The 24,043-nt window shown below is 45.7% G+C and overlaps 1 protein-coding gene across 3 annotated transcripts in view; it reads right to left on the reverse strand.

Moving 5' to 3' along the window:
- Positions 1-24,043, reverse strand: part of CRYBG3 (crystallin beta-gamma domain containing 3) — a 128,955-nt gene that overhangs the window by 1,970 nt on the left and 102,942 nt on the right. For 2 of the 3 annotated variants that reach the window (XM_059688034.1, XM_059688036.1), the window contains 4 exons: positions 12,324-12,463; positions 9,473-9,596; positions 4,282-4,440; positions 597-777 (listed from right to left, as the gene is read on the reverse strand). In XM_059688034.1, the coding sequence (XP_059544017.1) occupies positions 597-777; positions 4,282-4,440; positions 9,473-9,596; positions 12,324-12,463 (604 nt within the window). The remainder of the gene's footprint in view (positions 1-596; positions 778-4,281; positions 4,441-9,472; positions 9,597-12,323; positions 12,464-24,043) is intronic. The other variant, XM_059688035.1, reaches the window with a different exon arrangement.

Raw genomic sequence — 24,043 nt, forward strand, 5'->3', positions numbered from 1 at the left:
AGTGGCTACGACTAACCCAGTGCAGCGGCAGCCCTGACCGTGCTGGCCCTGACCTTGCTGGATGAAAAAACAAGGTTAAATACTTCCCATAGGTTTCAGCTGAGGGCTTTTAAGGATCAGAGCAGTGGTTCTCAAGCTTGGCTGCACATTAGAATCACCTGGGAATCTTTTTAAAATCCTGATTTCTGGGCCTCATCCCAAAATCAGGATTTTAAAAAGATTCCCAGGTGATTCTAATGTGCAGCCAAGGTTGAGAACCACTGGACTAGAGCAATTTACAGCAAACAGTTAGAGATGTTTATTTCTAAGAAACGTTATATTTTATGGTTTGATACTCAAATGTAAAAATGTTCTAAAGATCCCCGCATGACAAATGTGTTTTTCAGCTGCATCAATGAGCAGAGCCTCAGGCGGTGTCCTCAGGCTTCTCCTGCTTGATCCACGTGGCTCATGGTTTTGTTTGTTAAAACAGCAAATCTTAACTTTTTCCAAACATAATTTAAAATGACTTCATCTCTCTCTTATGCATAGTGATTTTCGTTACCCAGGAGAGGGAAGAGGTTTAACTTAAAATGGAATCCAGAAACATGACTCACGGGGTTTCCCTGCGGGCCCACCTTTCACATCGAGGACAAGCTGGTCGCTGAGATAGGAGCTGATGGTGCCGTTTCTGTTCAGCCTCCACTTCTGCCTCAGTTGCCCATGTTCCGCCCACAGGGCTACTCTAGCTCCTGGCGTGTCCCGGCCGCCAATCACATCCAGGCAGGTGTCGCTGGCCTACAGGGTTAAGAAATGCATGGGTAGCACTGTGTTTGCTAAAATACCTTGAATTGGGTCCCTTTTCTTTTTTTTCTTTTCAAACTTCAAGAGAAAGTTTATTTAGCAAGTTACAGAGGTAGTGGAAGGGAGCCAGCGGGGCAGTTCAGCTCAGGGAACAAGTCACAGAAGCAAAGATGGGCCCTGGGGCTTAGAAGAGGGACAGGCCTGGGAGGGCTGCGTGCGCCCGACAGGGCGAGCACACACCGGGCCCCTTCCTCCATGTGAGCAAGTCACCGACCGTGAGCGACTATGTCCCCTCTGAAAAGAATACTGTACACAGCATAATTATAACTTCAGTAAGCTTCCAAAAAGCTTCGTTATCGCTGAGGGGAGGAAATGGTATAGAAATAAACCTGAAATGGAGGTATTTTTTCTAAAAAGATGCCTACATCTGACAACAGATGTTCAATAAATGTTTGTTGGACTGGAATTACATGTTAAGTCCCTGCTAGCTTACAAGTACTAGCTCGAAGAACTTAGTTTTCTTAATGCTCTTCATTTTGGGTGAAGCATGAGATAAAAGTAGACCCACCGGCGAGATAATACAATACACTTGGAACGTTTTAAAACTTTTATTCCCCACAGCATCAGACACGGAGGGGTCTCAGAGAAACAGAAACCCGGATTTTATTTCCTAGGCTTTCCCCAGTGACAGCTTCTCTCTTCTCTAGCTACTTCATTTTGAAAATGAGAAGGCACCCAAAGGCAGCCAGTTCCATCTGGGCTTTATTTTATTTTTTTAAATTAAATCTTTATTGTTCAGATTATTACAGTTGTTCCTCTTTTTCCCCCCATAGCTCCCCTCCCCCCGGTTCCCACCCCACCCTCTGCCCTTACCCCCCCACCCCCACTGTCCTCATCCATAGGTGTACGATTTTTGTTCAGTCTCTTCCCCCACCCCCAACATGCCTCCCCCCTAGACCCCCCCCAAAAGAGTAGTCAGTCCACTCCCTTTCTATGCCCCTGATTCTATTATATTCACCAGTTTATTCTGTTCATCAGATTATTTATTCACTTGATTTTTAGATTCACTTGTTAATAGATGTGTATTTGTTGTTCATAATTTGTATCTTTACCTTTTTCTTCTTCTTCTTCCTCTTCTTAAAGGATACCTTTCAGCATTTCATATAATACTGGTTTGGTGGTGATGAACTCCTTTAGCTTTTTCTTATCTGTGAGGTTCTTTATCTGACCTTCAATTCTGAATGATGGCTTTGCTGGATAAAGTAATCTTGGTTGTAGGTTCTTGGCATTCATCACTTTGAATATTTCTTGCCACTCCCTTCTGGCCTGCATAGTTTCTGTTGAGAAATCAGCTGACAGTTGTATGGGTACTCCCTTGTAGGTAACTGAGTTTCTTTCTCTTGCTGCTTTTAAGATTCTCTCTTTGTCTTTTGCTCTTGGTATTTTAATTATGATGTGTCTTGGTGTGATCCTCTTTGGATTCCTTTTGTTTGGGGTTCCCTGCGCTTCCTGGACTTGTAAGTCTATTTTTTTCACCAGGTAGGGGAAGTTTTCTGTCATTATTTCTTCAAATAGGTTTTCAATATCTTGCTCTCTTTCTTCTTCTGGCACCCCCATAATTCGAATGTTGGTACGTTGAAGCTGTCCCAGAGGCTTCTTACACTATCTTCGTATTTTTGGATTCTTTTTTCTTTTTGCTTTCCCGGTTGGGTGTTTTCTGCTTCTTCGTATTTCAAATCTTTGACTTGATTCTTGCAATCCTTTAGTCTGCTGTTGGAACTTTGTATAATATTCTTTATTTCAGTCAGTGTATGCTTAATTTCTAGTTGGTCCTTTTTCACAACCTTGAGGGTCTCACTAGATTTCTTGAGGGTCTCACTAAATTTATTGGTGGTTTCACTAGACTTACTGAGGGTCTTACTAAATTTATCGGCGGTTTCTAGACTATTCTTGAAAAACCTTATAAGTGTGGTTTTGAACTCTATATCCAGTAGTTTGCTTTCCTCCATTTCTATCATTTGTGACTTATTTCTTTGTCTCCGCATTTTTTATGCTTCCCTGTGTTGACAGAGTGGCTTTCTGTGCTAGGTGTCCTACAGGGCCCAGTGGCTCAGCCTCCCCAATTACCTGAGGTGGACACTCTTGGTGCACCCCCTTGTGGGCTTTGTGCACAGTCTTGTTGTAGTTAAGCCTTGATTGTTGTAGGTATCACTGGGAGGAATTGACCTCCAGGCCAATTGGCTGTGAGAATCAGCTGTGTCTGCAGTGGGAGAACTTCTGTGCTGGAGACACCCTTCTGGGGCAAGACTTGCTTCATTGGGGCTTTGGTGCTCACTGAGTCTGCCCCCTGAGTGTGTCCCTTCTGAATCTGAGGAGTTGTAATCTGGATGGTCCCACTCTGACCACTGGGTACACTGGCTCTTGGATCTTTAAGGAGGTGCTAATTTAGCCTCTGTCTGAGGCTACCCAGCGGGAGCTATGGAGAGATCTGCAGATTCCTCTTCTTTGTTTGGAGGTGCCCAGATGAGGGCCAGCTGTGAAGCAATGTAAGCTGCTGTGGGGCTTTGGGCCTTCTTTTGTAAGTTCTGGGTCTCTCTGATTCAGCTGCAGTTTGTTAGGTAATTTTCAGATTGCAAAGGGCCAGGCCTTTCATATGCAAAAGCCTCTGGGCACAGCTTGGGTGGGGCAGGGTCTCAGGGGATCAACAGGGCGGATCAAGCAGCTATGGCTGCTCCTCAGCCCTGCCCTAAGAGGCCCCGGGTCTCAATGTCCCAGTAATCGCTGCAAGCACCTCTGAGAGAAAGCTGCCCTCGAGTTCCGACCGATGCCAGACAGTCCAGTTTCTCCCCGTATGAGTTTGGGTCCCCAGAGACTCGCCCTGAACTGGAGTTCAGAGCAGTCGGGAGCTTGAGACTCCCTCCCAATTGAAAAAGACAACCGCGTCCTCAGCTGCCAGCCGTTTCCATGTGTGCCCCCATACCTCTGCACTTTACTTCCGCACCTCGTCTGCGCCTCAGTGCTTTTCTCTTTCCTTCTAGTTGTAGAATTTCCACTCAGCCAGCCTTCCTGTGGTTCTGGGTGATGTCCGTTTTGTCTTTTAGTTGTATTTTTGAAATGGTTGTGTGAGGCAGCAATTTCCGGTGTTTACCTGTGCCACCATCTTGGTTTCTCCTCCATCTGGACTTTAAAGGAGCACCTCACCTGAGAAGCACACTGCCAACCTGGACCCAGTGACTGTCACCATTGGTTCTAAAGAACCATTTAGATCACAGTGTGTGATCTTAGATTTTACTTTAAAATAGAAACTCAATTTTCTAGATCAAACACTTCTCTAAGTCAAGTCACTTTCATGTATCAACACCAGTATTTATATAATCAGGGATAAACTGTTTCTAGGAAGTTCTGTTATTTTTTCACACCTGTAGATTTGACAAGATTCTGGTTTCCAAAAGAACAAGCCCAAACCCATCAGCAGGGCCTGGTATGAGCGCTGGTTACCTTGGATTTGAAGAGTCCTCGGCAGTAGTGCCAGACCTGCGTGTTCTTCCCGCTGTAGGGGGCGGTGCACACAGAGTTCGCCCGGGCGTCAGCGGCATTTCCAGTGGCCGTCAGGTACTCCTTCTGGGCCCGGTTCTTGATCCTGATGTACACTGCAGGCTGCGACAGGGAGACACAGGCATTTAGGAAAAACCTGTTGAATGTGGAGATCCGTCCTTCCCAAGGGGAGGCTTGGAGGGGGGAAGGGAGAGGTGATGGGATTTACCGTGGTCCTGTCAGTTTCACTCAGTCCCTTTAGCAAATATATATAAATTAATATTTCCTATTAGCAAATCCTTACACCACTGAGCACAAAGCTCCAACTTACAATCTCTATTATATTTTTCTGAAAAATGTCCTTTAGAAGAGTAAAGGTAATACTTTCATTCTCTAGAATTCTGTGTGGCACGGGGGTGGAATTAGGGACTTGACAAGCTTAATTCAATAGCTGCTACGCTCTAACTGTCTGGGGAGGCAGGGGAGTAGGAATAGGCCAGGTGCTCCCTACGAGGACCTCGCAGCAGCTTCGTGCGACCGTCAGACACGCTGTCCTGAGCTGTGATTGAGTGCCAAGTGGCTGTTGTGGGAGGTCTTAAAGACCCAGGTGGCCGAGCACCCTAGGAGCTGTCGTCATCTCCTCGTTTACATTTATACTTTGTTGACCTTTACACTGTTTATTAAGAAACTGGGTAACAAAGTACTTTATCCCCTGGATATGGAATATAGACAGTTTTAAAATATTAAATCTAGGACTAGCCTCTAAAGCAGCGGTTCTCAACCTGTGGGTTGTGAACAATGAAAATACATCCTGCATATCAGATATTTACATTACGATTCATAACAGTAGCAAAATTACAGTTATGAAGTAGCAACGAAAATAATTTTATGGTTGGGGGTCACCACAACATGAGGAACTGTATTAAAGGGTCACGGCATTAGGAAGGTTGAGAACCACTGCAAGGTAGTTCTAAAGGTAATATAAAAAACTTAATACTAAATGCTTTCTGAGCTACTCTATTATGTCAGTATTAATAACCAGAACAACCCTTTAACCAAGTATAACTATGACCTGAATTTTATCAGAATGGTGAAAGGAGGTGGAGAAGCATGGTCTGTCTGCACCCAAGCCCTCCCTCACCAGGATGCTCTAAGCCTAAGGCCTGTGCTGAACAGCACACATTACCCTTAGGCAGGGAGTGAGCGGCGGTCCCAGAGGCGCCAGTGTGCTGAGACTCAGCGAGATGGTGGAAGGACAGCACACGACTGAGGCTCCGTGCAAGCTGGTCTTCAGTCCCGGAACCTAGGCCTCCCGTCTTCGTGGGGTAACACAGAGGACACGCAGCACCCTGGCTCTGGGTCAGGTGTTGCATCCCAGTTAGAACCTTGCTAAGTACTAACAAGTGGTCTGTTATCTAATAAGGGAGGACTTTTGCTGAGAAATGTAAGTGCCAGGTCGATGCAACAAGGTATCACGGCAACACCAGCAACGACTATTCTATCTCAACATTTGTGGGAAATCAGTACAAAGCCTCTGGAATTCTGGTAAACTGCTGCCATGTTTAGCCTTTCTAAGGAAACGAACACTTTGAACACTTAATAGACACATTTTTATCTGGTCATTGAAAGCAGGTGAAAAAGACCCCTACTTGACAATTGTTTTACATGTTTCAAACCATAATTTCTGCGTTTGTAATGTGCTAGTAACATATTTAAATTTCCATAATCCAGCCTGGTCTCCCACTGCAATTATTATTTTTTTTAATCCTCACCCGAGGATATTTTTGCCACTGACTTTTAGAGAGAGTGGAAGGGAGAGGGAGAGACAGAGAGAAATACTGATGTGAAAGAGACACATCAATTGGTCGCCTCCCGCATGCCCCGACCAGGGCTGGAAGCATGCAACCGAGGTACATGCCCTTGACCGGAATCGAACCCGGGACCCCTCAGTCCTCAGGCCGACACTCTTCCCACTGAGCCAAACCGGCTAGGGCCAATTATTAATTCTTGAGGCTTCATTATATGTTTATTACAGTTTCCTTACCTTGTACATGTAAGAAATCAGGCATGACCTTCACAGAGGACAGAGTTCCAATTATGTTAGGAACAAACATCACAGGTTTAACCAATTAACTCAAGCAAGGCACTAATTACCCTTATTGCATACTTGTACTGACTCCTCTGTAATTAGACTGTAAAACACTGATGCGCATTGTAAGTGCTTCAGTGAGTTCCCAATTCCCAACCTCAGAGAATCGCATTGTAATTATTCCTAACTTTCCAGGCAAGAATATGAATTAAAGCAGTACTAACAGCCTTACCAAAAGGACAGTAAGGCCTACAGTACTGTTTTAGAACCAGAATTCCTTGGCTGGGTTTTAAAGCTGTGGCCTAAATGGACAACAGGAAAAACAATCCCTGTTAAAATATTATTTTGATATTAAATGCTTAACCAGGATAGGAATCAGGTATTTCCTAAAGCACAATGCAAGAATAACAATGTTAACTGTCAAAAAGCTTCTCTGTAAAGCGAGAGGCCATTGTTCCAGTTCTCTTTAATTCTCAGGGCCCTGAGCAATGGGCAGGGACTCCTTCCCCAGCAAGGAATCACCTTTCAGAAGCGAGGGAAATATTCTCAAGTTTCTAACAGCACAGAATTAAATATTATTGAATGGTTGGTAAAAACTACACGGAAGTCCCACTTCTGCCTTGCTTTTTCCCATGCGATTACCCATCGTCCCATGGGCCAGGAGGGAAGAATAAGCATGTGAAGGTCATGAAACCCTGTACCACATACTCTGCCAGGAGAGCCCACTGACGTCCGGGATCTCTCAGAAGAGCATCTCTGATTGTCTCCAGGGCCATGTGAATGGTACTTGCAAGATAAATGTGTTACTATAGCAATACAAGCCAGGAGTTGTGTCAAGTTCTTCATGTATCTTATTTAATCCTCACTACGTTAGTGAGAAGTAAAGACTGTGGTCACCGTCTCACCAGTGAGGAGTCCTAGCTGCTAAGAGATGAGGTGACATTCCAGCTCAAAGTCACACTGCTTACAGGTGACAGGGCTACAGTCTGAACCGATGGAACCAGAGTGGTGGGAATGAAGGTGTGTGCGTGTGCATGTGTTAGGTCAGTTTAAAAAAATAAATAAAAAAATATACTTTGTTGATTTTAGGGACGAAGAGGGAGGGAGAGAGAGATAAAAACATCAATGATGAGAGAATCATTGATTGCCTCCTGCACAATCCCTACTGGGTATGGAGCCTACAACCCGGGCATGTGCCTTGACTGGGAATTAAAACGTGACCTCCTGATTCATAGGTCAATGCTCAACCACTGAGCCACACTGGTCGGGCAGCCAATTAGGCCAGGTTTTTACTTGCCATCAGCTACTTAACAGTGTGTCAGACCTGAACCTCAGAGCCTCAGCACTTATGTCAACTGTTCCGCTGAGCTCAGTGCCTGGAACATAGGGTGACGCTCTGTGAACACGGATCTCATTTTGAAGGAGAGTAGAGTGCGGATGCCTAAGAACACAGATTTTAGAGCACAATCGATTTGGTTCGAATCCTGCTTCTGACACTTGAATGCTTCTTGCCAATTTGCTTTATCTCCCTGGGCCTTATTTTTCCATCTAGAAAATGGGGAAAAAAAACTCCCGCCTTAAAGAACTGTTGGAATCAGGTAAGAAAAGTCTATAAGGGGTTAGAGAAAAGGACAGATGGCATACCTGTTGACCATCTGACCCAACAGCCTGTGGTTCCCCACGCTCCTGAAACCTGCCACACTCCCACACATGTCCACACTGCCCTTCTCTGCACCAGCACTGCCTGTGGCTTCTGGATGATCACACAGTTTTGCATTTTATGTTATTACTAGAGGCCTGGTGCACGAATCTGTGCATGGGTGGGGTCCTGCCAGTCCACCCCGATCATGGCTGATTGGGCCAGGCTGGCAGGGGGTAGGGGCTGTGGGTGGTTGGCTGGCCGGCCCCGCCCCCGGTCAAACTTTTGGTCGAGGGGACAATTTGCATATTAGCCTTTTGTTATATAGGACTAGAGGCCTGATGCATGAAAATTTGTGCAAGAGTAGGCCTTCCCCCGGCTGGCGCCCCTTCTGCTCTGGCTTTGTCAGGAAGGATGTCTGGTCTAATTAGCATATTACCCTTTTATTATAATAGATTTTGAGTTGGATATTTTACCCCTCAAAATGAAGCTTTACAAAGGCAGAAGTCATGTCTATCCTTCATCCTCCACAATTCTTTACATAATGTCAAACATTCATTCATCCATTTTCACTTTCATTCCTTCATTAAATAAGTCCCTGAGCTCCTACCCTGTGACAGGCACTGGGGCAGTGCAAAAAGCCTCCACAGGCTGCAACAGAGTGAGAGCACCACTCTGACCGTAACTACACGGTTACAAACCGCATGCAGGGGCTTGGAGGAGAACCAGGTCTTTAGGATCCGGCTTCGGTTGGGAGAGAGGGAGACAGAGGCATCTGAGGACCTGGCAGGCAAGCTGACTTTAGAGAGATGCGTAAGAGGCAGCCAGGCAACCAATGAAGGAGAACCTGACAGACGCAAACCTGTGCCTGGAGCTGAGTGGGACAGCCGATGCTGGAGCGTGGGGCACACCGTGAGAGGGAGGAGACCGTGAGCCAGGAGACGGGAGGGGCAGCGGAGCTAGGCCCTCGGGCCACAGGGAAGAGTGGGTCACACTCAGTGCAGGGGAAGCTTCTGAGCAGAAGACTGACAAGCACTAGTGCAGTAGATGCGACTTGGATTAAATTGCCAGGACCCATTTGGGTATTCTATAAGTGGGGGAAAGTCCAAATACTTAGAGAGTAAAACGAGTGCAGTCTCAGAGTTCATTCTCGTTCCATTTGCCTGCTGCAGAGCTTATAATTCCTTCATTTTCTATGAAACGGGAACATGGTCACTAAGACTTTGGACTGAAAGCTACAATCCAACACTGACCGTAGACAGAATTTTAAGAACTGGTTAAAATCTACAGTATTCCCTAAGCCACTCGCCCTGCTACATAAATGGCAACCTAAGTGAAATGGTCATTATTTCAGATGCTGGTGTGGTTTATGCCACTTCTACTAGGAAATGGAGCTATTTTGGATGGCGTGGTTCTTTTCTCCTTACCTGCTTCATAGGACGGAGGGAACCAATGGTTTTCCACCCGCTGAATGCCGTCCAATTTTGGATCTCATTGGGTTCGAGTAGGATTTGTCTTCCTAGGAAATTGGATCCTTCATAAGCTATCCACCTATATGAGAGCAGGAAAGAAAGAGTGAGGGACTTCAAAACAAAAGGCAGTCCCTACATTACAGCAGTTAGGGTTCCTTCTATAACATCTGGCTTTGTAGATATTGTAAAGAAAAAACTATGTAATTCTATTTTTTAACAGAAAAAGCAGCGATGATCAGGAAAAAGCCCACTGGACAGGGGCTCAGAAGATTTGGATTTGTTAGGACTCTGGTGTCTCTGCTTCCAAACAAGGTCCCCTCCAGCTCCAAAATTCATTTTCCATAACATTTCTTTAAAAAATATATTTTTATTGATTTCAGAGAGAGGAAGGGAGAGGAAGAGAGAGACTGAAACATTAGTGATGAGAGAGAATCATTGATCGGCTGCCTCCTGCACGCCCCACACTGGGGATCGAGCCCACAACCCAGGCATGTGCCCTGATAGGGAATCGAACTGTGATCTCCTCAATGCTCAACCATTGAGCCACACAGGCTACGCCCTTGGTAAGATTTTAATAAACTATCTCATTATATATCAATCTAAATGAATTGCACAGTTGAAAAGCTGTGACGGATGGTGCACTAAAGCATGGCCCTCATTACCATCACAGATCAGAGATATGGATAATATGGGGATTAAACAAAACTAAAAACTTGTCCTAGCCAGTATGCTCAGTAGTTAGAGTATCAGCCCGCACACTGAAGGGTCCTGGATTTGATTCCCACTCAAAGGCGTGTAATTGGGTTGCAGGTTCAATCCCAGGTGCGGGAGACAACCGACTGATGTGTCTCTCTCACATTGATGTTTCTCTCTCTCTCTCTCTTTCTCTCCCCCTCTTCCTCCCTTTCACTCTCTCTAAAAGTCAATGGAAAAAATATCCTTGGGTGAGGATTAACAACAACAACAAAAAAACTAAAAAAACCACCCCCTAAACAAAACCTGCCACTGAGGGTAGGTAGCTGGCTGTGCACGACGCAGTATTCCATAAGCCATCTGTAGCCTAGGAAACCTTTCAGACAGCCTTACCCATTCCTTACGCTGTGTACCCATCTCTTACAGAGTCCTGAACAGTGAGAGTAGGTGGATAATAAAAGAAGAGAAATAAGAAGGTCAAGGGAAAATGGCACCAGTTCTCTACAAATGAATGAAATGAGACGGTGCCAAGTCTTCTGAGATGAGTCCATAAATACTAGTTCCACTTAGGAATGTAAAGAAAAGAAATGTATAAAAATGCTGTGAAAGGTATGATAATCAGGGAATTCCATAATTCAGTTTACAGTTAAGTGTTAAATAATGTACTGGAATATAATATGGAGGTTATTATACTCAGTAAATTAATTTATGTTTAATGAACACCAAACCATGTGAAATGCTTTGCAGAAAATTATAAACTGCTATTACATGTGAATAATGCAAAAGCCGTTTATTTATAACAGTTGACTTAATTTTCTTTTCTCTTTTTTTTTTTTTAAATATATTTTATTGATTTCAGAGAGGAAGGGAGAGGGAAAGAGAGATAGAAACATCAGTGATGAGAGAGAATCATTGATCGGCTGCCTCCTGCACGCCCCCTCCTGGGGATCAAGCCCACAACCCGGGCATGTGCCCTTGGCCGGAATCGAACCCGGGACCCTTCAGTCCGCAGGCCAACGCTCTATCCACTGAGCCAAACCAGCTAGGGCGAGTTGACTTAATTTTCAAATCAATTTATATTCTTGGCTTTTTTCTCTTTCATTACCCCAGATATTTATTTATTTATTTATTTATTTATTTATTTATTTATTTATTTAATTTACTTTTTAAAATATATTTTTATTGATTTTTTTACAGAGAGGAAGGGAGAGGGATAGAATTAGAAACATCAATGAGAGAGAAACATCAACCAGCTGCCTCCTGCACACCTCCTACTGGGGATGTACCCGCAACCAAGGTATATGCCCTTGATCGGAATTGAACCTGGAACACTTCAGTCTGCAGGCCGATGCTCTATCCACTAAGCCAAACCAGTTTTGGCAACCCTCAGATATTTAAATATAAAGAATTGATTATTACAAAATTTAAAAGTCACAAGAAATAAAAATAGTCCTCTTCACATTAATCACCGAGGGCTGTGTGTTCCCTTAGTGGACATTTGGTTCCCAACACCAGCTGTGCAGGAGCAGGGCAGGAGGAGGGCGGGAGGAGGGTGGAAGGAGGGCGGGAGGAAGGTGGGAGGAGAGCGGGAGGAGGGCTGGGCAAGGGTAGGAAGAGGGCAGGAGGAGGGCGGGAGGAGGGCAGAGGGAGGGCGGGAGGAGGGCAGCAATGCTGGGAGGCAGGCTCAGTCAAACCAAGGGACTGAGCAGGAAATAAGTGCCCTGGAGCAAACAACTTTAGGACGAAGGAAATGTCAAATCAAAACACGGCGAACAAATAAGTGGCCACTTGTCTTAAGCAGCCAGTGGCCTGCACCAAGCTACTATTTAACTTTCCTCTGAAAGGAACGTGGGCTCAATGGTTGCAGTCATCTGATGGACCTGCCCTGTGACACAAGCGCTGAGCACATGGCAGCCCTTCCTTCCCAAAGACTCTGCCCAGAAGGCCTGGCCCACTGTCTCCTCCGTGAACAGAAACCACTGTGATTACTTGAGAGAGAAGATGAGGAGGAGCGTGTCAGATCCAACACAGCAGTGGAGCGGGAATAAAAGGCACCACCGCTCTCTGTCCCACGCAGTGGCGGAAGCAGGCCGAGGCCTCCTCCCGTACTTACTGTCCACTTTTTATCCACACGGACTGGGTGTAGAAGTGCAGGTCCTTGTTCAGAACCGAGTTCACGGCCTCTTCGAGGTGCAGCTCTCTGCCCTCACAGTGCTCCAGAGCGAAGAGGCTGAGGGAGGGCTCCTCAAAGACCTGCCGACAAGGAGGAGGGAGCATCAGCAAGTGCAGGGACCCAGTTCCCCACTTCTTAGAGTTTTCTGCTGTACCCTCTAAAGATGTTCTAGCCAGTCCTGCACTGGTGAGATTAATTCTGATAAATAAAAATCAATGGAACCTAAAGTTAAAATTGATGTTTCAGAAAACAATCTTAATCTATATAATAAGAGCCAGGGTCGTAACAACTGAAAGCTCGACCAAACACCAGAAATCAGTGCTGGGTTGCCGTGGCAACCCAGCTCTGACTGGGGCCGCTGCAGTGCCCTGACCCAGCAATGACTGCCTAGGGAGCTGCAGATTAGGCCCGAAGAGAGGCCTGCAGAGAGAGAGGCAGGGTCTGATCCGTAGCCTCTGTGGCAGCCATTGATCAGAACTTACCTCTTGTTCTCTCCTGGCCTGGCCAGCAGTTGGGCCTCCATTTCTCTCTAGGCCTCCACTGGGGCTGCTGATCAGCCCTGCCTTTCTGATCAGGCCCCATTGATAGGCCCAGAGACACTGACTGGCATAGAGACCAACCAATCAGAACCAAATCTGGGTCAACTGTGAGGAGTCAATGACTGTCTAGGAGGCGGAGCTTTTGATGCTGACTGGCATAGAAACTGACCAATCAATACCAAATTGGCTGGCAGAGGAGGGCAGTTGGGGGTGAGATCAGGCCAGCAGGGGAGGGCAGTTAGGGGTGATCAGGCCAGCAGGGGAGAGAAGTTAGGGATGAGATCAGGCTGGCAGGGGAGGGAAGTTGGGGGTGAGATCAGGCCTGCAGGGAAGGGCAGTTAGGAGTGATCAGGCAGGTAGGCAGAGGCAGTTAGGGGTGATCAGGCAGGTAGGCAGAGGCAGTTAGTGGTGATCAGGCAGGCAGGCAGGCAGAGAGGTTAGGGATGATCAGGCAGGCAGGCAGAGGGGTTAGGGGCAATCAGGCAGGCAGGCAGGTGAGTGGTTAGGAGTCAGCGGTCCTGGATTGTGAGAGGGGTGTCTGATCGCCGGTTTAGGCCCCATCCCACAGGGGCCTAAACCAGCGGTCGGACATCCCTCGAGGGGTCCCTGATTGGAGTGAGTGCAGGCTGAGCTGAGGGAAATCCCCCTCTGTGCATGAATTTCATGCACCGGGCCTCTAGTTTCATAATAAAAATGGACACCTGCTTCCAATCACATGTTAAGGGCTGGTTATGCTGTAATTTGGACATTTTGATCCTGCCAATGCTTTTAGCTGGCAACAGAATAAACATGGGACAGAATGGCACCCTCCTTCCTCAGGAGGCACAGGAGCAGCCACTAAGAACACAGATGTTATGGCTCTAGGTTCTTAAAAACATTCCTAGGAGGGAGAAGGAGGCATTTTTAATTTAGCGATAACAACCCACATGCACAGGGGCAGGTGACTTCTGCACTGAAAGTGTCCCCCAAACCTTCTTGTTAGACAAGAACAGCATCAACATTACTCTTTTCCATTCAAGACACTATGCTAGGAGACTTTTGGGGGACGAGAAATCAAAGTAATTAAGGTCTATTTTGTGGTAAATATTTTAAAGTCTCTTGTGAGTCAAAAATGTTTTTCTCTATTTTTTGGTGTGCGGAGTGTGTTCAACATTTATTTATTAAGGCAAATTAATTCTTTTTGTTTTTCAAATTTTTGAAACCTTAGGCCAAGTCCTGGCAAGGACGTGGAGAAAAGGGAACCCTTGTACACTGTTGGTAGGATTGTAAATTAGTATAGCCACTAATGGAAAAGTCTGGAGATTGCTCAAACACTTAAAAATAGACCTGCCATGCCCTAACAGGTTTGGCTCAGTGGAGAGAGCGTCGGCCTGCAGACTGAAGGGTCCCAGGTTTGATTCTAGTCAAGGGCATGTACCTTGGTTGCGGGCACATCCCCAGTAGGGGCTGTGCAGGAGGCAGCTGATTGATGTTTCTCTCTCATCAATATTTCTAACTCTCTATCCCTCTCTGTAAAAAAAATCAATAATATATATATATATAAAATAGACCTGCCATACAACTCAGTAATTCCACTTCTGGGCATGTATCTGATGAAAACAAAAACACTAGTTGGAAAAGAGACATATGCAGCTCTATGTTCATTGCAGCGCTACTAGCCAAGATATGGATGCCACCCAGATATCCATCAATAGATGCATGGATAAAGAGGAAGTGATCTCTCTCTCTCTCTCTCTCTCTCTCTCTCTCTCTCTCTCTCTCTCACACACACACACACACACACACACACACAGGAATGTTTTTCAGCAATAAAAAGTAATGAAATCTTGCTATTTGCAATAATGTGAATGGACTTAGAGGATATTATACCAAATGAAGTATGTCAGATGGAGAATAAATACCATATGATCCACTTATATGTGAAATATAAAAAACAAAATAAAGGACAATAAAAAAAGAGAAACAGACCTATAGCTATAGAGAACAAGCTGATGGTGGCCAAAAGGGAGAGGATAAGGGACAAAAAATAAACAGGAAACTAAGTAAAAAAAATAATGAAAAATAAGTTAACAGGCCTGTTCCACATATGGGCAACTGGCGACTTGGCAGGAAGCCCTGAGAAAGCTATGCTACGGGGCTTTGTGCAGGCGCTGTCGGCACTCCCAGCACTCCTTGTTGCAATAGGGAAACCTGAGTGGGTAAAGGGACCATCCCCGGCCCAGGCGTTTCCCATGCAGAGACAGGATCCTTTCTACCTTTGAGAAAAAAAAATAAATTTTGATGAAGAGAAATAAAGGAAATTGACCCATGATAAGGAAAAACAAAAACAAACAAGAAATCAAAGCAAGGCACCATCCTGTGTTCCAGGCATTACTAACTAGCAGCTAACTTAGGACAACTCTGGTTCTGTAACCTAATTCAGGGAGGACAGGAGGTGGCCTGTGAGAGCACTCGGTGGGAGGCTAGAACACTTTTAGCAGAAAGGAGTAGGGATCAAGGCAGTTTCATGGATGTGGTAGCGTGTGAGCTCAGGCATTAGGGTGCAATGAATCTGGAGGGGCCAGGACAGAGGAGAGGGAGGGCACTCTGTGGGAAGGGAGGGAGACAGAAACTGCTTGGGGGTGTGCTCTGGGGAGGTGGCTCAGTTGGTTGGGTGTCTTCCCATGAACTGAGAGGTTGCTGGTTCCATTCCTAGGCAGGGCACATGCCCAGGTTTCAGGCATGATCGCCAGTAGGGGAACGTGCAGGAAGCAGCCAATCGACATTATGCTCTCCCATCAATGTTTCTCTCTTCTCCCTTCCTCTCTCTCTAAAAAATCAAATTATTCTTTAAAAAAGAAAAAAAAAACCTGCTTGGGGTGTGCTAGGGGAAGAGCAAGTCGAGCTGCTTAGCTAGATTAGAGTCCAACAGGCCACAGTGTCACCTGCTCCCACTGCTTGCCACTGTCCACTGAGCTGCATGATTCTCTTCCGATACTGACAGGTGGAGACAGAACCGCTGCAGTGGGTGTCCTCGAAGGCCTGAGGACTGGGGACTAGGACTGGGCTGAGGATCTGTAACTTGGTACATGAGAAGTGAAGCACCAGCAGCAGGCACTGTGCAAGGTCAGCAAAGAACTGACTCACAGCTGACCTGCGCATATACTTGCACAAGAGCAAAATGAATTATAAACGTGTTCTTCCTTGCACAAGTGTTAGGAATAGCAAAGGATGGGGAATGAGTTAAATGTTCATCAAGAGAGGATTGGTTAAATAAATTATGATACATTCACAGAGGAATTCTATATAGCTATACAAATGAGATCTTTATGAAATATCTGTAAGTTTTTATTTTTTAAAATATAATTTTATTGATTTCAGAGAGGACAGGAGAGGGAGGGAGAGATACAAACATCAATGGTGAGAGAGAATCATTGATTGGCTGCTTCCTGCACACCTCCAACTGGGGATCGAACCCGCAACCCAGGCTTGTGCCCTTGACTGGAATTGAACCTGGGACCCTTCAGTCTGCAGGCTGATGCTCTATCCACTGAGCTAAACCAGCTAGGGCTATAAGACTGATTTTTTAGAAGCAAATACTAAGTGAAGAATAGTGTAGCCCTGTGTGGCTCAGTTGGTTGGTTGGGTGTTGTCCTGTGCACCAAAAAGTTGCTGGTTTGACTCCCAGTCAGGACACATGCCTGGGTTGCGGGCTTGATCCTCAGTAGGGGGAGTGCAGAAGACAGCAGATCAATGCTTCTTTCTCTCTCCCTCTCCTTTCTCTCTAAAAAATCAATTAAAAAATCTTAAAAAAAAGAATAGTGTAAAATAGCATACTTCTTATGTTATCATGATGATAAAAAGGGAAAATTTATACACATGTACACAAGGTGGGGCAAAAGCAGGTTCATATGGAAAATAATGTAATTAATAATACAAGTTGTATACTCACAAGTGTAAACCTACTTTTGCCCCCGTTTGTGTACTTGTATGTATATTAAAAATGTTCTTAAAAAATATAAAACTAACCATGACTACCCTTCAGTAGGATAGGATCTGAGAAGATACAGGGCACAAGTAGGAGCCAAGTTTTTTACTGCATGCCTTTTGTTACTTTTTGGGTTTTAAACCATGGGAATATATTGTTTATTCAAGAATTTACATTGGTAATTATTATGCATATGTTTTCATATATATGTGTGTTTGTGACTACTTTTAAATAAATGGCCTTCAGGAACTGTATCTGGCAACATGAGTGAAGAAAAGAATTGCCTGGTAGGCGTGGCTCAGTGGTTGAGCATCAACTTATGAACCAGGAGGTCCTGGTTTGATTTCTGGTCATAGACATATCCGGTTGAGGGCTTGATCCCCAGTGTGGGATGTACAGGAGGCAGCCGATCAATGATTCTCTCTCACCATTCAAGTTTCTATCTCCCTCTCTCCCTTCCTTTCTGAAATCAATCTATATAATAAAAGCCTAAGCGACTGTTACGGTGGAATGACCAGAACTACTGGTTGCTATGATGTGCACTGATGGTCACAGATAAGGAAACCTGGAGGGGAAAGATGCTCAGAGCTAAGAACTTCACTTGAAGTGAATGTTTCAACGTTGAGACAGAGGCGGGTAATCTTAACTGAGATACTCAGCAAACCTGGACCTCTGATCTGGAGTTGAGGGAAAAATCTAGCGTGGAGACTGCAAGTCTGGGCACTCGAATCTGGGCAATGGCCGGAGCCAGGCGTGGGGATGAAGAGGAAGGGGAAGGAGGACAGAACTGCGCTGACAGGGAATATGGGGGGAGCCTGATGGAACACGTGGCCAGGCAAGGAGAGCCGGAAGAGAAAACATCACGGAAAGGGGAAAACTGAGTCCCAAATGCTTCTGTGACACTGAGGGGGAGGGGGAGTGTGATGAGGCTGTTCGGGTTTGGCAAGCCGGAGGCGGCTAGTGACCTACAAACGCCTGTTTGAGCGGCTTGTTGGAGATGGTGGTGGAGTCCAGGCTGTTACGGCGGAGGAGGGCGTGGCGAGGAACCGCAGATGGGGTGGACAGTCTATTCATTGGGAACAGTTTGAGGAGAAGGAGGGAGGTGAGCTAGGCCTGTGCGGTGCTTGTGAGCGCTGTGAAGGGGTAGTGCAACAGAAAGGAGCTGAGTAATACACGCCACTAGGCCGGTTCTAGGGAAGGACCCAGAGGCCCATCCATCAGTCCGGAACCTCTGTTGGGAGTCAGTCCATGAATAAAAGGGCAGGAAAAGAAGGCCACAACATGTTCAGGTTTTAAACACAGGTACGTGTGTGAGCTCTTTAGGTACGTTATCTGGCAGAGCGACCTGCTGGCCAGGGAAGGTCGGAGGCACTGCCCACAGAACTTTCTGCAGTGACAGGATGTTGGCCTGCATGCTCTTCCACATGAGGCTGCTGGCCCTGGAGCACCTGGCTCCTGTGACCACGGGCCGAGTTGGTTTTATTATTCATCCAATGTAAACAACCACGTGGCCAGTGCTAGGGAACTGGACCGCGCAGAGCTAGGGATTAGAGGAGGCTGGAAAAGAGTGTCCTGATCACGGGGACAGGGAGGCAGCTAGCTGGGAGCGCAGAGGTGCCAGGAACACTGATTTCCCTCAGGAAATGCCACCAGACGGTCAGGAACAGAAAGTCAACTCCAGTCACTGAGTGACCGCAGGCAGGACCGGGGCCTCTGCTGCTGCTGTAAGATAAAAGCTGGAAGCGTCCGCCCGTTTATAGAGTCCAGAACAGCAGTGGGTTGGACAGGCGGCCGGCAGTAAGTTACCCACTGGAACCGGTGCCTGAAAACAAGTGGACAATCATCATCCACAGTAAGCTCCTGGCTCTCTTGTTGAACTCTGCCTACATCTTCACCCTTCAGCTTTTAAAAAAGCATTTCAGCTTACCTCCTCACCTCTCTACTACTTGTTGAGTGACTAGTTTGTAAGGAAGGGCAGACAGGCAAGGAGCCTGGCCAGGTTCATAAATAACCACCAGCGTTTGCAACACTCGCCCGAGAGGGTTTGCTGTGGTAAGGGCTACAGACACCTACTATGTTGAAGGTATTTAATGGCTGACATGATGTAACTTTTAAATCATAGAGAGGAAAAAGTTAAAAGGTTATGAAAATGTGACTGAAATGCTAAGCACCATTCTAAGAAAAACGGTACCTGTGTGCATTGTCCCTCTTCCTTTGGCAGAATGCTTACAAAGACATTTTTAAAAAGGCTATTGTTGTCCTTTAATGCCATAGAGTTCATTCCCAAACTCAAAGGTGATCTAACAATTCTATATCTAGAAATTTATATTAAAGAAAACAACAGGAAGTTTGATGGCAGGGATCACAGAAATGGTTTTAAAATGACAGTGCAGGGCGTTTGAGAAAGAACTGCAGAAAATGACTGAGATAATATTTTTATGAGTTTATATAAATCACTAAGGCGGCACTACGAGACCCAATATACAAAGGGGCAGAGAACATATACAAACAGCATTAACTAAGGAAAAAATAGGATCGACTGACTCATGCAGATATCCCACTCTCCATTATTAGCAACAACAAGATATCTTCATGTGGTCGAACCTCTCAAACTTTTCATTTAAGAACACCTAATGTTTCTAAGCTTAAAGTCATTCCCTCCCCGCAGGGGTATCCTATATAATAAAAGGCTAATATGCAAATAGACTGAAAGGCAGAACAACTGGAACAACTGGTCTCTATGACGAGTACTGACCACCAGGGGTTTGTGTGCAGAACATGGTGGGATGGTGGAGCAAGTGAGTGGGGATGCCAGACCAAGGTGGGGCGCTGGTCGCTGTCATTGGGGCGAGCCTCTGGTGGTTACTGAAAATTCTTTGCTCCTGTGCGCTGTGGTCCTACCTGGCACTCGCACCTGCTGATGGTGCCTACCCTGCTCGCACCTGCTGCCAGCGCTGGAGCCACCACTCGTACTCACTGCTGGTGCCCAGCACCGGTCCTGATCACTCAGTGAACTTGGTGCCATCAGCAGGTGCAAGTGGTGGCTGCTCGCCCTGATCGCCCCTGAGGGCTTCTCCACCTCCCCCTGCTCCTGAGGGGTGATCAGGGCAGCAGCTGCTGCTGGTGCTGGCCCTGATCGCTCTGCGTCGTCCGTGGATGCAAGTAGGGCCAGCGCCATCAGCGCATGGGAGTGGCAGGAGTGGGGCAGCCAGCAGACGGGACCGAGGACATGGCGGAAGCGCGGAGGATGGGCTGAGACTGCCCCTGTGCCTACCGTAGCCTCACGGCCCACAGTTCCTTTCAAGGTGTACAAATTTGTGCACTGGGCCCCTAGTAAAATATACTTAACTTGATTTTAAACTATTTAAGTTGTTTTAATTTAAATGGTCTTAATTTATAGCTATACTTAAATTTATAAATACACTTCATTTATAAATGTACTTACAGGTTAGGAAGATTATGAGGGTTGACATACCGTAAGCTCTAACGTGGAGTGCGGTTAATAGGTAATCATTCAGAAATAAAGATTGCTGAAGAATTATTTTGTGTGTGTTTTTAAAATATATTTTTTAAAATTGATTTCAGAAAGGAAGAGAGAGGGAGAAAGAGATAGAAACATTGATGATCAGAGAGAAACATTGATTGGTTGCCTCCTGCAGGCCCCCCACTGGGGATCGAGCCCATAATTCAGGCATGTGCCCTTGACTGGAATCGAACCCGGGTCTCTTCAGTCTGCAGGTCGACACTCTATCCACTGAGCCAAACCAGCTAGGGCTAAAGAACTATTTTTTAAAAAATATTTTACTGATTTTTTACAGAGAGGAAGGGAGAGTTAGAAACATCGATGAGAGAGAAACATCGATCAGCTGACTCCTGCACACCCCTAACTGGGGATGTGCCTGCAACCAAGTACATGCCCTTGACCGGAATCGAACCTGGGACCCTTCATCCACTGAGCCAAACCGGTTAGGGCTAAAGAACTATTTTAAAATCATATTTTTCTGACGCACTTTCAAACATGAAAGTAGGAAGAGATGTGAACTATTAATAGTATTCACAACTGAAGATACCATAGTAATCTAAACTATCCAAGGACAATAAAAACCAACAGAATTTAATTACAATTTGAGCTTGACAAATCTCTTGGCCTCAGTACATGCCAACTTAGAAAATAGCCAACCATTCGGGGCCAAAGACTCTTCTTAGGTGTCAGCAGTAACAGGACATTCCTCCTGGGTCAAGTCTAAGCCATGCAAAGAGGATACAGCTTCTAAAGGGAGGATGTAGTTAAGCAAAAATACTTGAATACATTTTGTAAATGGATTTGCAATAAAAAAAAGAAAAAAAAATCCTCATTACTTCTCCTCATCCCATAAACTAAACTAATATTTTAAATAACAATAGTAATAATAACTAACATATATACTACTTAATATGTGTGAGGCACCATCTTATCTAATAAAAGAGAAACATGGTAATTAGCCGTACGTCCACTACCCTTCCCATTGGCTAATCAGGGCGATATGCAGATTAACTGCCAGCCAAGATGGCGGCCGGCAGCCAGGCAGCTTGAAACTAACATGAGGCTTGCTTGCTTCAGTGACGGAGGACTCCAACATTCCCCGCCTGCTGCTGCTGGGCTCTGAGCTGCTAAGAAACATTGTTACAAATATAGAAGCTAAACAAAACCCCAGAAACCTGTTTTCAGTCAGCTGGGATCTCAGAGCTGGAGTCGCAACAAAGTTTCAAATACAGAAAGTAAACAAAGCCAGAAACCTGCTTTCAGCAGCGAGGTCTCACAGCTAAAGCCGGCTCTCAGCTCCAGTGACAGCCATAAATCCAAGAATAAAAAAGGAAAAAAGGAGCAATTGGGAGCTTCAGTCACCCGCCAGCCTGAAAACGGCCCTCAGCCCCTCACCCAGACTGGCCAGGCACCCCAGTGGGGACCCCCACCTGAAGGGTGTGTGACCAGCTGCAAACAGCCATCATCACCTCATCCAGGCTGGCCAGGCACCCAAACGGGACCCCCACCCTGATCCAGGACACCCTTCAGGGCAAACCAGCCGGCCCCCACCTGTGCACCAGGCCTCTATCCTATATAGTAAAAGGGTAATATGCCTCCCAGCACCGGGATCAGCGGAGCCGCGAGGCCTCCTGGCCCCTGGAGCAGCGTGACAGGGGGCAGCGCCCAAACCCCCTGATCGCCCTGCGGCTCTGTGTGTGACAGGGGGCGGGGCCACAACCTCCCTATCGGCCCTGCTCTGTTCGTGACAGGGGAAGGCACCCCAACCCCCTGATCAGCACTGCTCTGTGCCTGATAGGGGGGAGCTCCCCAACCCCCTGATCGCCCTGCGGCTCTGTGTGTGACAGGGTGCGGCGCCCCAACACCCTGATCGGCCCTGCTCTGTGGGTGACAGGGGGGAGCTCCCCAACCCTCTGATCGGCCCTGCTCTGTGTGTGACAGGGTGCGGCCCCCCAAGCCCCCCATGGGCCCGGCTCTATCCACTGAGCCAAACCGGTTAGGGCAATTAATTCCCTTTTAATGTGCACGAATTTTGTGCACCGGGCTACTAGTGTATCTATCTATCTATCTATCTATCTATCTATCTATCTATAGATATATATAGATACACACACACACACACACACACACACACAAACAAACAAACCAATAGGAAAAATATCCTCAGGTGAGGATTAAAAAAAAAGAAAAAAAAGACAAAAGTTTCTGTAAGCATTTTGCCTGAAATTGTATTAATTTGGGGGAAGACCACTTTACAATATTGGGTTTTTTATCTATAAAAATTTATATCCCTCCATCTTTTATGTCCTTCAATGAAGCTTTTATAATGTTCCCCATATTGAATACCCTATGGTTGAACTGCTATTTATTTTGTATTCTGCAACTTAAACAAAAATTCATATTAACCCTAATAAATTATCTGTAGTAGCTACTCTACACAATTTTGTTTCTTCCTTTCTACTTTTTTTGTAGTTTTAATCTTATTACTTTGGCTAGGACTCCAGAATAATGTTGACTAGAAGTGGTGAGTGTACAGATCTTTATCTTTTGCCCAAATTTAAAGGCTAATGCTTCAAATGTCTCATCTGGAAGCTGATGTTTACTGCAGATTTCTGTTGGCTTTCCTTTTCAAAATGGACACGATCGTTAATACTATTAAATATATGTGGGCTCGGCTGCAAAGTCAATAGTAACCAAACTCCTCCAGACTTTATAAATTACTGCTTCCTTTTTATTCTGTGGCTGGACTTAGTCTTATATTCAAAGCTGCGCACCTTGTGCAGTGCACAGAATGACTGCCAATTCCCATTCCACTTCTTAAGATCATTTATGTCATCACTGTTGTAATTTCATTTGAAGTTTTTCTACAGCCTCTGATGATGTTTCTTTGGCTGTGCCTGCTCATAGCTGCCAGGATTGGATTATTACTTCAAAGGAGGCCGATTTCCATGCCCAGCCACGAGGACACACGACAGAAGCAACGGTGGTTGGTTGCTCCCACAGAAACATGACAAAAGAGGTTACCCCAACACTACCAGGTCAAAAAATTTTTATTTAGGTTTTCTACCCACCTCCAGCTCCTAACCCACTGTTTTGGGGACTGTTATATAAATAGTATAATCCTATTGAAAGCTAACACACCATCTTATTCCCTCAGACCACGTGAGTCCTGAGGCTGGATATATTCTTTTTCATTTCCAATTAGCAATATTCCCAAAACACATATTTGCAACAAAGCTGAAGGCTGCCAGAGGTTTGAAAATACCTGTTCTAATGGTTTATTTACGAGCTATCCGAGTCCAAAGTAAGTGATTTGCCCAAGGTTACCTTAGTGAGAAGCACAATAATAAACTATGCTCCCAGCTTTCTTCACTGTAAAATGACGCACCCATGGACCTCGGAATCTCGCATGTCTGCACGACTAGCAATCAGCCTGGAGCAGTGCTGCTGCAAACACACTGATCTTGTTTAAAGATTAAATCTTCAGACTCCTCGCTACTATACCATTACGACACTTACATTAAGTAACAGCATGTCGGGGAATGCCAGCTATACGCAGGCAACACCCTCAGAATTCTATTTTAATAAAAGCAAAATCAAAGGATCAGTTCATATATATGTAAAGTCAACT

This window comes from Myotis daubentonii, chromosome 3 (genome assembly GCF_963259705.1).
Source record: "Myotis daubentonii chromosome 3, mMyoDau2.1, whole genome shotgun sequence".
NCBI classification, from domain to species: domain Eukaryota; kingdom Metazoa; phylum Chordata; class Mammalia; order Chiroptera; family Vespertilionidae; genus Myotis; species Myotis daubentonii.